Consider the following 15,247-nt stretch of genomic DNA (forward strand, 5'->3'; position numbering starts at 1 on the left):
TACTCCAAATTTTAATAAACCGCTTGAAAATTTACGTTCAAAATAAGTCCGGAAGTGAATAAACCGACTATTTCTAAGCAACTTTTATTCTATAGCGTTTTTTCAGAAGTCAATAGTTTTCTTATTTGCGAGTGAATATGTTCATTTTTTGACAAAAAACACGTTTTATACGTTTTTTCGCAAATAACTGAAGAAGTAATTATTTTAACAAAAAATACATCCTTAGCAAAATCTAGCTTTAAAAACTAGATGGTGTACGTATGAGGTCTCTAAACTCAGTCTAAGCAGAGTTGTAGCTAATGAAAAATATTCGTCAAATTCCAAAGCGAATATTTCAACGTCAAATAACAAAACAATGATACACCCTTTGGGAAAATCTCATTACAACTTTTTTAAATTGTTTAAAAAAGCTTTATTTTTGTATTTAAAAAAAAAATTTAGCATCAAAAGTAGGCAAGTTACGCGCAAAATAAAGTTTTTTGTAAAATCATCATTAGAATTATATCATCATTGGAATTATTGCGACAAAGTCCAATTACTTGTTTGTCGTAAGAGATACGAAAAAAAGTTATTTAGGTAAAACTTGGGGCAAACATAGTACCATAATTTAAAGATATTTTCAAATATACAGGGACGTCCGTATTGATAGGGTGACACATACTTTTTGTTTTTTTTTTAATGGAAAACCCTATATATTTTTACATTTTTGGATTCTCCTCAATGTTTCCTTTCTTAAAATATAGGATTTTGTAATATTATACGCCGTGGTTTAAAAGATAATTACGTTTTTTTGTTAATTTCGTAGCAAAATTTACTCCCTGTAAAATTGTAGTGATTCGACATCAAATTTTTATTTTATGTTCAAACAATTTTTGATACAGTCTACTAGGGTTAAACATTAACAGTATAGCAAAATGTTTAATTTTAGTATACAGGGTGGGTCGAAACTCGGAATGAGTATTTTCTGAGTTTTCTTAAATGGAATACACTGTATTTAAGTATGGTAATGAAATGATATTTTATGGTACTTTTTTATTTCTTAAGCATTCCCTATACCTTAGTGCTTTAATTTGTAAGTTATTCGTGATTCTTTAAGCCAAACATTAATTGCAACAAAAATTACGTGATATTTTATTAGGTGGCCGTGAAAAGATTCAATCAAAAATAATTTTTCCGAAAGAAAAATACATAATAATCTAGTCTGATCCTTACTTTATTAATATTGGATGAGATATCCAAATATATTCGTAGTAACGTTTGTTGGTGCTTAAAATATTAATCAAACATACAAAATTCTCCCTAGTTGGCTATGGCATAAAATTTGCTTAAAAATTTGACATTATATTATTTTTATAGTTTCAGTTGATTTGTTACCATTATATTATAATATTAATGTTTCTAATGAGGATCTGATTAAAACGGTGTTGTGTTAGGAGAGTATAACAAAAATGAGCTACTTGCAATAAAAATTTATCATCAGCAATTCCCTGATAGACGACAACCAAGAAGAGAAACTTTAAAAGTATAGTAAAACGGTCTCAACAGACTAGATACTTAGATTGTAAGAACGGTTGTACTAATATGCAGATCTTCGGTGACACTAAGGATTAAATTTAATTCCTCTTCTCTTCATTTACAACAGTTTTTGTTTTATCAGATTTATCATAATCTAAGTGTCCAGTCCGTTGAAACCGTTCTAGTATATTTTCAAACGTTTCTCTTCTTGGTTGTCGTCTATCAGGGAGTTTCTGATGAAAAATTCTTATTGCTAGTAGCACATTTTTGGTATACTCCATCAGCACAAAAATCTTATTAATCAGTTCCTCATTAGAAAAATTCATATTAGTAATGGTAACAAAGAAACTGAAACTGAAACTGAAACTGGAAAAATAGTATAATTCAAATTTTTAAGCAAATTTAGTGTATTAGCTGACTAGGTAGAATATTGTATGTTTTTATTAACATTGCGCACCAATAATCTTAACTACGAATTTATTTAAATATCTCGTCCAATAATAATAAATTAAGGATCAAGCTGGATTATCATAAATTTTTTTTTCGAAAAATTATATTTGATTGAATATATTCACGGCCACCTAATAAAATTTCACGCAATTTTTGGTGCAATTAATGTTTGGCTTAAAGAATCACGAATAACTTACAAATTAAAACACTTAGGCATAGGGAATGCTTAATAAATAAAAAGTACCATAAAATATAATTTTATTACAATATTAAAACACAGGGTGTTCTATTTAAAAAAAAAATCATAAAATACTCATTCCGAGTTTCGACCAACTCTGTATACTAAAATTAAACATTTCGCTATACTGTTAATGTTTAACAATAGTAGACTATATTAAAAATCGTCTAAACCTAAAATAAAAATTTGACGTCAAATCACTACAATTCTACAGGGTGTAAATGTTGCTACGAAATTAACAAAAAAAACGTAATTATCTTTTAAACTACCTCGTATAATATTACAAAACCCTATATTTTAAGAAAGGAAACAGTGAGGAGAATCCCCAAATGTAAAAATATACAGCGTGTTCCATTAAAAAAACATAAGTTTCTGTCACCCTGTCAATACGCACGCCCCTGTATGTTTAAAAATATTTTCAGATTATGGTCCAATCTGTGCCCCAAATTTTACCTAATAACGACAAACCTCTTACGACAAACGAGTAACTGGACTTTGTGACACTAATGCCCCACCCTGTATGATCTGTAAGTTTCATCGGTTCAAAGTGCTTATTTTTGAAAAGATTTGGTTTTGAAGTAAAAACTTTCTTAATTTTTAATTTTTTAATTTTTTTAAATGATTTTTAAAAAAATATTTCTTTTTTCAAAATAACTTAAAAATTATTAATGATACCAAAAATCTCAAACAGAAAAAAGTAGGTTTTGCTTTTCTGAAGTTTGGATTTTTTGTTTTTCTGTAAGATAAAAATTGTGTAGGACACGACTGTTCAAAATTTAGATCCACTCGTGATTATTGTCTCGGTCAAGCTCTTTCAACTACGATTCCTTTTAATAATAAGCACTTTGAACGGATGAAACTTACAAATCATATTTAAACAATACATACACGAGTAAAGCAACTTTGTGGTGCGTAAAGAGTGAAGTGGTAACGATTAATTTAATTTGGGATGCTAATTAGGGAGCAATTTTCACGATTTTTTTACCAAAAATAGGGGTATCAACTTTATTTTGAGCGTAGGTAACTTGCTAGAAACGTTTTTAAAAACCCAAAATAAAGCTTTAAAAAACGTTAGAAAAGTTGTAATGAGTTTTCCCAAAAAGTGCTTATTTTTTGGTCATTTCACGTTGAATTATTCTATTTGGAATTTGGTGAATATGAACCTATTTTTCATTAGCTACAACTCCTCTTTTATTTGGTCTAGAGATCTCATTCATACACCATTTTTTCACTTTTTTATGAGCTATATTTTTTCTAAAAATGCTTTTTCCATAAAATACTTACTTTTGAGGTATTTACGAAAAACTGTCTAAAAACATGATGTTTTGTTGAAAAATTAATGTATTTACTTACAAATAACTCGAAAAGTATTAAATTTAGTGATAAAACGCTAGAGAACAAAATTTGCTTAGAATTAGTCAGTTTATCCATTTCCGGAGTTGTTTTGAACGTATACTTTTTCACCTCCAAGAAGGGGTGAAACTTACCCCCAGAGCAAAACACACATCAGCACAATATCACTTTTTTTTGACATGTTAGCTATGCGTACGTCAATTTTCATTTCAATGAATCCAAGTCAATCTCAACTTTACAGGTCTTGCAATCGTCAGTGAACGGACTAGTTCTTTGCACAAAACAAATAGAAATAAGTAAGGACTGAGACAGCCTATTTCAAAATAGTCCAAATAAATCAGGATTTTCTCATTACACTCAAATATCCAGGTAGCTGACTACTTTTTTCGTTATTGAAGACCTATAGGAAAAAAAACATCCTGCTTCCTGCCTAGAGTTGGCGTCCGTTTTTTAATTAGTATCTAACAATTTAGTACAAAAAACGCGATTTTTTTAAATTTCTTGCACTCTATTAAAAAGCTAAGTAGTTGACATAAAATTCCAAAATTAGATTTTTTTAGAACATTAAAAAAACTTTAAAATACCAATTTTTGAATGTTAAAAGTCAATTTGTTGCTTAGCAAATTGCAAAATAAATGAAAATCGATATTTATTAATAACTTTTACTAAATGTAACTTAGTATATTAGGGTTTTACCCAAAGCTTGGTAGGTTTTGTACTTAACAAACCGTCAAAATTTTAGACTGATCCATTAATTAGTTTAAACGTTATTCTATTTGTTTATCATAGAGACCTTTGTTTTGCAATAACATAAGACAGAAAATAATGAATATAGGGCAATTCTGCGTATGCCAAATGAAAGTAGAAGACTGATAGTATCAAAATGTTTTAAAAAAAGATAAAAAAAATTAAATAATATGGTCAAAAATCCTAATGCCAATTTTTAAAATTTTGTAATTTATAAACATTCAGAATAACTTCAAAAACAAAAAAAAACCGTGGAAACAATATTTTTAAATAATCGAAAAGCTAGTATTTTAGTACGAGTTTCCAAATAAAAAAATTAGCCTGGGTTCATTTGGGACAAAGTTAGCCATGTGTTTTCTTTAATTCACAGCTAATTTGTTTATAATAATTAAGGAATCACATTGATGTCATTTTAAAGAATGGGATTTGTATTTCTTGTTAAAAAATTTGCACAAACATTGTACTTCACAGCATCCTCTACGAATTTTCAAAAATGTAATTCTAACGGTTACTAGGGGAAACCTACAAATCCACCAAGTTCAAATACCGAAAAAGCAATTTCAAACTAATACAATTTTCTGTATTTCCGGATCAACTCAACCTATTTTGATCTTTTTTTTTTAATTTGTATGGAATTTCTAATAACATTACAAATATGCAGTTTGTTTAAAAAATTTATTAATTAATAAACAGTCTAATTTGTTTAAACAATTCTTGAAAACATATTTTTCCCAAAAATTTATTTTTAAATCATAGTACCTATCACTAATGATCATAGAAAAAGTTAAAGGACACTTAAATAAATAAATTATTTTTATTATTATTTATTCAAGGTAATTTATTTATTAAAGTATACCTTAGCTTTTTCTATGATTAGTAATGATAGTATGATTGAAACATGGAATTTTGGAATAAATTATTTTTTTTTAAATTGTCTAAACAAATTAGACCGTTTATTAATTAATAAATGTCTAGACAAATTACATATTTGTAATATGCACAAAAAATACATACCAATAAAAAAAATAAAGATCAAAATCCATTGAATAGATCCCGAGATGTAGAAAATGATAGTAGTTTTAAGTTGTTTTTTCGTTTTTGAACTTGTGCATTTGTCAGCTACCAGCTTCCCCTTCACTTACCACGAATATTTAACATTTGAACTGTACTTTTAAAAATTCTTGTAAAATACCAGCTTTCCGAATATGTAAAATATTAATTTAAAATATTAATTAAAATAAAATACACCTGAAAACGATCAAAAAAATGTAAATGATTTTTCTACGGACGGTATTATTATTCTAAATGTTTATATCTACCGAAGTTATTCTCAATGTTTATAAACTACAAAATTTTAAAAAAGATTCATTAGGATTTTTGACTATATTAGATAATTTTTTATCTTTTTTTTTTAATACGTTTTGATAGTGTCACTTTTCTACTTTCATTTAGCATATGTAGAATGACTATAATCTTCATTATTTTCTGTCTTATGTTATTGCAAAATAAAGGTCTCTGGGATAAACAAATAGAATAACTTTTAAACTGATTAATGGATCGGTCTCTAACTTTGAGAGTTTGTTAAGTACCTACCCCAATATCCAACGTTGGGTGAACCACAAGCTATAATTTAGTTTTAGTATGAGTTATTAAGAAATAACAATTTTCACGTATTTTGCAGTTTGCGAAGCAACAAATTAACTTTTTACCTTTCAAAAATCGACATTTTGATGATTTTTCAATGTTCTAAAAAATTAAATTTTGTAATTTTATGTCAACTATTTAGCTTTTTAAAGGGGTGCAATAAATCGAAAAAATCGCGATTTTTGCACTAAATTGTTAATATTTAAAAAACGGACGCGAACTCTAGACAGGAAACAGGTAGGCTTTATTCATATAGGTTTACAATAACTAAAAAATTAGTCAGCTACCTGGATATTTGAGTGTCCCGAACATGGTCTATTTCTAATTTATTTTCCTGGAGTAAAATGGATGTGTCGATAATCTGAAAAAGATACCTAATCTAATACATGATTTAACAGTTTTTAGCCAAGTGAGTTATGGCAAGTGTTATATTAATAACCTATTTCGTTGTGCAGTTACGAAAGTTGGGTGGTTTTCTACGTTTAGTATGTCTAAATCATAAGTCATAACAAAGTATAGTAATGAATAATCCCTTCCATTGGCATTTCTCCCATCATCATATGGGAGGTATGTTGATCTGAGATTTCCTTTATACTTCCTCTCTCTATGGTCTGCATCTTTACCGCCGTTAAATCTCTAACAAATATTCGAAAATGGCGTTAATATAACATGTTGCTTCACTATACTGGAGGTTCCTTACTATATTTCGTTACTATACTGTTTGCCTACATCACTCTGATTAGAGCCATCAAGGCATCTTATGAGAGACTTTAAGTCTGTAATACGCCTTGAAATAAGCAACTTTTAATTATTTGCGTGAGACCTCGTTTCATACATGTGTGTAGGTACACTTCTCCAAGAAATTAACGTACCACTTTAAAAATGGGTCATTTTTGATACCTCTACATAATTTAGTAAACTTATCCGATTTAAGTGACTTTTTTAATATGGTGTAGCCATATTCTTTAACAATATCTCCGTAATAATATTGTTACTAGACAGGTAAATTGTCATTGTATGTCGGATGTACCAATCAAACCTTGATTGTTTTTAAAAGTTCGTGTCACCATGTGGAATATTCTAGCATTTATAAAAGACTGAAATTTAAACCTAACTATAGCCTCACATTTGAAAAACATTCTGTTTTTTTATTCATTCGCTTATGATGGATAATAAAAAAAGTTGGGTACTTTGACCACGAGCTTTGTTGTTCATCAATACAGGGTGTTTTTAAATAAGTACGGCAAACTTTAAGGGATGATTCTGCATGAAAAAATAATGACAGTTTGCTTTATAAACGTTTTATAAATAATTTGCTTTATAAATGTCCGCAAATGCTTCGTTTCCGAGATAGGGGCTATTGAAGTTGTTCTTAAAAACTGACGATTTATTTATTGCTCTTAAACCGGTTATGCAAATGAAATTTGGTCGGTATTAAGAGATAGTAATTGCGCATTTATTGATATAAAATTAGGAATTTAATATTCACTATTGGCGCATATAAGGTTTATATTACCCGTATGCGCGCCAATGGTGAATATTAAATTCCTAATTTTATATCAAAAAATGCCCAATTACTATCTCTTAACACCAACCATAGTTCATTTGCATATCTTATCTGGTTTAAGAGAAATAAATAAATCGTCAATTTGTAAAAAAATTTCAACACCCCCCGTTTATAAAGCAAACTGTCATTATATTTTCATGCAAAACTACACCTTAAAAATTACAACATACTTATTTAACAACATCTTGTATTGATGAAAAACAATACTAGTTGTTAAAGTACCCAACTTTTTGAAGTTATACTTCTTTACCCGCGATAGAGGGTGATTTTTTTATATGTTAAAACCTACCAGCCTGGCGCATGCGCATTATAACTTTGTTCTGATTGGATGTTCAAATGACATGTCAAAAATTATCCGATATGGCAGCTGTGGTTTGGAGGTAAAGGTAAAGGTAAACAAATGTATAATATATTAGTTTTATTGTTGTGAGGACAGAAACAAAAAAGTTTATAATATTGTAGTGACTTTTAAATAGTTTTTAAAAGCAACAGGTACGTAATAATTGTTAATGTATCATGGGTATAAACCTACCTATTTGATCTGCCAAAATACATAGTATGTAATACTTTTATTTATATAATTTGATTACCATCAAAATTTCTATCAATATTCACCTAATATATTGTTTTTTACTCTATGTTTTGTTGTATTTTTTCAATTCTAAATCATTTCAATTCAAAATTAAAATAATTTGATCAATTTTCAAAATATCAAAATATCACAAGTTTAATCCGTTTAGTTAGTCGATCTTCGTAAATAATGACACATAGTGTCCGTGGCTAAGCGGAGAAGGCGAATTAATTCCAATACCAACCGCTCTTATCAGCGCTGGTTCGAGTCCCAATAGAAACTTTCTTTTTTGTTTTTTTTAATACATTTTATGATTGTAACTATATTTATTATTTAATTGTATTTTCAGAAAATACGTATTTAGTTAAAAAAATTTTCGACAATTAATGTTCAGACATCATTTGTGGCTTGTTTAATGTGTTTGTGTGTGTTTTATTCTTTTATTATTTTAATTTTTGGCACTGTTCTAATAAAAATGTTTGAGAAGTAGTAAGTATAAATTAGTTTAATATTTAAACAAAATATAAATAAAAAGTATATTAATTTCGTTTAAATCATATAATAGAAGTATAACTTCTTACGTGCGTACAAAGTACACACACATTCTTTTTTTTATTATTCAACATAAGCGAACTAATAAAAAATCAGAATGTTAGGAACACATGAGGCTTGGTTGGGTTTTAATTTCAGTATTTTATAAATGCTAGAATATTCCACATGGTGATACGAACTTTGACAGAAAAAATCACATTGATTGATACGTCCGGTATACAATGACAATTTAGCTGTCTAGCAACAATATTATTAGATCGAATTAAGAATAAGGGTGGAACATGTTAAAAAAATCACTTAAATCAGACAACAGGTTTAGGAAATTTAGGTTGTCGTTCATTTAAGACGACAAAGGGACTACTACAGGGCTGTTCCACATCCCCTACCCTGTTCAAAGTATTCCTGGAAAAAACGCTCAAACCATGGAAAATAAAGTGTGAAGGAATGGGTTGTACTTACCAGTAAGAAACGAATATCTATGATGCTGACGACCAAATAGTGATCGCACAAGACGAAGATGACCTAAGTTTTATGATGAGGAAACTGGAACAGAAATTTACAAAGAATGGGATGGAAATAAACCTAAAGAAAACTGAATACCTAACAACGGAGAATACACAAAGTATTTTACGAAGCTATTTTGACTTTTTTTTATTTTTTTTATAGAACTATGGAATATAATATGATGTGTCTCACTGTGTACCAGTAACATGTCTCAATGTGTACCAATGTGTCTCAACATTAGTCACACGAGCCACCCACGAAATTCTCAAAATGCGTCTGTAACACCACATCTCGAATGCCTCGTGTTTCCTTAAAGAAGCTTTGGAAAGTGTACAAGCCTCTACTCCGTATAATAACGTAGAAAATACGTGGCATCTGATGATAGATATTTTGGTATTAAGTGGTAAATTGTGACTTCTGAAAAGAGACTTCATCTTCATCTCGCTTTTCCTATGCTATATTTTATTTCACTTAATTGGTCCATTGCCTGTTTATGTTGGTACCAAGGTATGTGTCCAACCTGTCAATTGGTTGTTGGTTCACCAAAAGCTGTGTATTTAATATTTCGCGCTTACTGACTACCATGTACTACTGTTTTTTTTTTCTATTGAGATCAATCCCGTGTTCTCTACTTATATCTGATATCCACGACATCATTCTTTGCAAACCATCTAGACTATCTGCAAAAACTACTGCGTCGTCGGCATATCTAATATTGTTTAGACACACTCCGTTGACTAATACGCCTTCCTGTGGTTCTCCCAGCGCTTGCTCGAAGATATATTCAGAGTATGTACACCGGGGACAGAATGCATCCTTGCCTCACTCCTCTACCTATGGAGATTGAGATTGAATCTGTCAATTGGTCCCTGTGATTGGTCAACTAGTGGCTTATAATACTTTCTAGTATCTTTCCAATTTAACTGTTAATTTGATCCCTACACTAATTATCATTTGAAGTCTGCGTTGTAGCCTAATTACAGTGATGCAAGTGTTTTCTTACTTTTATATTATAAATACAATACATTTTTTTATTTTTAGCTACTTTCAGACAACTGATAGAATGCCGATTATCACCACTGAAGATCTAGCTTTGCGAACCGAAGCTTATACGACAAAATTTTGGGCTGAACTATTTGGAAGCTTCAATATCGGTTGTTCCTTTTTTATGTCCTTCGTACTACAGTCTATAAGATTTTTGCTCTACAGTATACTTAAACCTTTGACAGTAGGAATTATTCAAATTGTATCGGATTATTTCTTCAAACCTATGCTAACTACATTGTTCAACTCTGTAATACAACCAATTCTGATACTTTTTTATAATATTCTGACATCGATAAGAGATATTTTCAAGCCAGTGGCTGAAGCAATAGGGTACTTTATTAGAGAAATAGCAGTTTTAGTTGGTGCTTTTAGAATAGTCGAAGTCAAAACGGACAAAGCAGAAAAATATAGCAAAAAAATAGATAGAAAGCATAAAATACTACTTAAAACTAAAAGTAAAGATGAAGAAGTTAACAATTTTGTTTAATCAATAAATACATCGTGATATAAGTAGATAGGTTTTGCTTAGATTTATGTATTATACTAAGTGTCAATAATATTCAATAAAGAAATTAATACATTATGGCATACTTCTTGTGTTTCCGTTGTGTTAGCATCTTAACAGTATAATTTTATTTTATCGTGATTGATAATCATAATTACGTTTTACCCATTGAGGCTCTATAATATCAAAGGGTAAAAGGTAAAAATTACTATATAAACACCAATTTGGGCTGTAAATCAGTGAATTTTTGGTGATCGGTGAAATGTAATTATGTAGTTTTGTTGAAAAAATATATTATATACTCAACCAAGATTATTACTACAGGGACAGTTGTACGCTGTTACTGTTGTTGCTACTGTTGTTGCTCTTGTGAGTGGAGCTACCTACAGTCTGTCTAATTTACTTAGGGCCGGTATTTCAATAGCTACTTAAGCTTTTGCTTAGCTAAGCCTGTGTCAAAAGTTAAGGAGAGGCTTAAGCCAAGTGCCGTATTTTCATCATTTCCTTAATTAAACTGATACTCAACTGTAAAGTTAATTGGTTTGGTACCTCTGAATACGTCAAAATGCCAAAACTAACTGTTCTGAGGTAAAAAACACTACTGTTGACGTTTAATTTTATCTTGTCATCGGTATCAATGCCATTTACTTCACTTAATTTTGTGTACATGGTGCATGTGTTGTTAGTTTATTTTACTGTCGATATTTTCTCTGGTTATATTGTTATTGTTATTTTGCATAAGCAATAGATCCGTATTTGTAATTTTGTTTATTGGATATATTCCTTAAAATGTCAAATTCGAATGTAAGTTTATTTTTGTAAAATAAATATACCTACCAAGCATTGTAGAAATAAATAATTTTCATCTACACCTTCCAAAAGTAGTAAGAATTTTAATAATCGTTATTACGATTAATAAATTAATAGATTAATAGATTATTTAATAATCTAATAATAACGTTATTACTCAAAAGTTGGTTTTCAAAATAACTCTCTAATTAATAATCTATAGAAATAACCTAAAAAAACAGAAAACAAATTTTAAGCAAAGGCTTAAACCAACTCCTGCGTGAGCTTAAAATTATTTGGTTTAAGCCTAGGCTTAAGCCTCAAATTGAAGTGGAAATACAGGCATCTAAGCTTAAGCAAAGGCTTAAAGTAAGGTTTGGCTTAAGTGAGGTTGGGAATACCGGCCCTTACCGTTGCACGTCATTATTTACGTTAGAGATCTAAGTTGACATTGTTGCCCAATTACAAAAAATTTTTGAATTCATTTTAAATCAAATACATCACACAATTTTTGCGAAAGTGGATTATACAGCAAAACAACTTAATATTCAATGTAAATAAATCAAAACTTTAGAAATAGAAAACAAGAATTAAGTTATAATCTTACGTTAAAGTACATAATAAAAACAGTAAATATAATGAAACAAATACTTATAGTAAAGAATATAAACAAATATGAAGTGTCATCACCGCAACTGTCAAATAAATGTTACCAATTTATGCCAAAATATCACATTCGTTCGATTATAGTTACAGTGTATTCCGAACAAATGTGCTTCATAAAAACGCATTATAATTCATTTATACAAATTAAATGAAACATATTATTGTGTATTTCTTTAAGTTAACCTTAACTTTCGGATGACCAAGCGGGGAAATTGTGACCCCAGCGTATATTTTTCTTTAATAAATTCAAAAATATTTTCAATTTTTAACTCATTATTTTTTTATTTGACTTTAATATCATTCTAGGTATCCTCATATTTTGAAATAAAAAAAATTCCCTATATTTTACGAATAAAATATGTGTTCTGAAGTTGATGTTTAGTAAAATACCGTCTATTATGTGTAATTCCAAGTAGTTTTACGCTAAAGACGTCGACTTTGCAAAGTAACAAGACACTTACTCAACATACACACTACACATGACACTAATACTCATGTTGTGACTGGCTGAATGACATAAAGTCCATGCCATAAAAAAAATTAAAAAAAAAACTTAATTTTTTTGTTAATTGTCATTTTTGACATTTTTGACCTGGGGTCATTTTCCCCCCCTTGGTCATCCGTGTAACAAAAAAAGGTTGGTCATCGGAAGGTTAATAGAAATCTTTAAACATTATTTCTACGCGTATATAATAAAATATGCCTAGTGGCTGTAACGCCAGTGTACTCGGCAAAGTGATTCTAAAAAAGAACACACCTACCGCCTAAATATTTTGTGTCGGTATCATGGGACGTCTCGGGCTATGATGCGGATGACGTGCAACGGTAAGTAAATTAGATGGAGTATACAAAAAAAAATGGTAATAGTCTAAGATACGATATAAGGTCGAACTTCACCTAGCTGTCTATCGGATAAAATCAATTGGATATTATGTAATTTACGATGTTAACAATTACAAAAAACAAGATTTGTCGGATCTAATGTTGTTCTAACTATTAATTAATAATTAAAAAATGACTTTTTTTGTTATTGCGATTTTGTGAATAACAATGAATTAATGAACTAAAAGAATTTCGACCCGCGCAGATATTATTTCAGATTTTTTGGATCATTCTAAACAAAAAAAGTCTTTTGTAATATTTGCGGTTACGTGGAAGAGCGCTTCTTAGCTGGTGTTTCTAGGAACATCATCTAAGAGCGAACGTCGCCTTTTGCTTTATTATAATTATTACTGTTTGTCTAGTTTGTATTTTTTTTTTGAAAAAAAGCAATAAAGTCATTATTATTATTATTATTATTCAGATTTAGCCATACGGCTCACACTCCCTCTGAGGGGAAAATTGACTCATCCCAGATACCTACGGTATCAAAAGGATTGAGCTCTGGTGAGACTCTTTCCGTGTTATCGAGCCCTAGGTGACTTGGAATGCAGGTGTATCTCCCAAAAACTTTCTTACACTTCTGGCCGTCGCAAGTAGTACAGCTTTCTGCATGGTCTTATAAATATGTTCATTGAGACCCAGCTTTTTTATGCTTTCGAGGAGGGTCTTCGGAATGACTCCAGTAGTAGACATAACAATAGGTATCGTCTGGGTACTTTGCATTCTCCATTGTCTCCGTATTTGAATTTCCAAATCTCTATACTTGGCGATCTTTTCAGTAAATTTACTACGTAGATTATTGTTGTTAGGTATCGCCACATCAATTAGTGTTGTTTGTCTTGTTAATTTATTGACTAGTACGAGATCTGGTCTATTATGTGCCACTGTTTGGTCTGTGAGCACACTGCGGTCCCAGTATAGCTTGTAGTTGCCATCCTCAAGCATACTCTCAGGAACGTATTGATAATATGGGAGATGGTCCGTTTGGAGAAGTCCCAGTTTGTTAGCTATCTCTTGATGAAGGATTTTTCCCACTGCGTCATGCCGTTCCTTGTATTCAGTTGCAGCAAATGCCTGGCAGCCCCCTGTAATATGTTGGATGGTTTCTTGGGCTTGACATCCATATCGGCATCTGTCGTTTTGAACCTGAGGGTCTTTGACGATATATTTCAGGTAATTTCTGGTTGGTATAACCTGATCCTGAATGGCCAGTAATGAACCCTCCGTTTCAGGGAACATCTTTCCTGATGTCAACCAATAGTTCGACGCTATATTGTCGACATAGTCTTGGCTAACTTCATTGGGATGTCGCCCGTGCAGAGGTTTACCCATCCAGGTGCGCAGTTTTTCGTCCTTAGTAAGGTGGTTTATGCGCATTTCTGGTTCCCTCAGTTTGATCGGTGTTGTGTCATCTACTGCGCAAATTGCGCGGTGTAGAGTAGATGTCTCAGCCTGCATCTGAAAATAAGTTCTTAAATTAGCAATCTGTTTATCTAATTGCTCACCTATATCCATAAGTCCTCTTCCTCCTAAGTACCGGGGTAATGTCGTTCGTTCTACTGCACTTTTAGGGTGGTGTTTTTGTGCCTTTGTGAGGTGTGTTCGTACTTTTCGCTGAAGATGTTCTATATCCGTTTTTGTCCACTTAACAATACCAAATGAATAGCTAAGCGCGGAACAAGCGTAGGTGTTCAGTGCCTTAAACAAATTTTTACTGTTAAGCTGTGAACGAAGCAGCTGTTTTACCCTTCTTATAAACTCAGTAGTTATCTCAGTTTTCATTTGCTTATGGTCAATTTTCCGCGCCTGCTTTACTCCAAGATATTTGTACATATCGTTATCGCCCATGGCCTCGATGTTCTGGCCATTTTGCATATCGAATCCACCGGGCTGTACCTTTCCTTTGACTATATTCAAAACACGGCACTTGTCTAGACCGAACTGCATACTAATATCATTAGAGAATGTTTCTACAGTTTTTAGCATCTCTTCTAGGTGTTCTCGAGTGGAAGCCATTAATTTCAAATCATCCATATACAACAGATGATTGAGCTTCGCTATTACAGTATTATTGCTTTTAATGCTAAAACCTGAGTCTGTGGAGTTTAATAGCTGGGAAAGGGGGTTCAAAGCTAAACAGAACCACAGTGGACTCAACGAGTCTCCTTGAAACAGGCCCCGGTTGATTGCGATATTTTCGGTTTCAATATTGTTTTC

The 15,247-nt window shown here is 30.9% G+C and overlaps 1 protein-coding gene across 1 annotated transcript in view; it reads left to right on the top strand.

Annotated features, from left to right (window-relative positions):
• Positions 1–10,778, top strand: part of LOC126885104 (uncharacterized) — a 110,759-nt gene extending 99,981 nt beyond the window's left edge. Inside the window, exon 6 of the mRNA XM_050651530.1 lies at positions 10,183–10,778. Within this exon, the coding sequence (XP_050507487.1) occupies positions 10,183–10,675 (493 nt within the window). The 3' untranslated portion in view covers positions 10,676–10,778. The remainder of the gene's footprint in view (positions 1–10,182) is intronic.
• The last annotated feature ends 4,469 nt before the right edge of the window (positions 10,779–15,247 follow it).

This window comes from Diabrotica virgifera, chromosome 5 (assembly GCF_917563875.1).
Source record: "Diabrotica virgifera virgifera chromosome 5, PGI_DIABVI_V3a".
In the NCBI taxonomy this organism is placed as follows: domain Eukaryota; kingdom Metazoa; phylum Arthropoda; class Insecta; order Coleoptera; family Chrysomelidae; genus Diabrotica; species Diabrotica virgifera.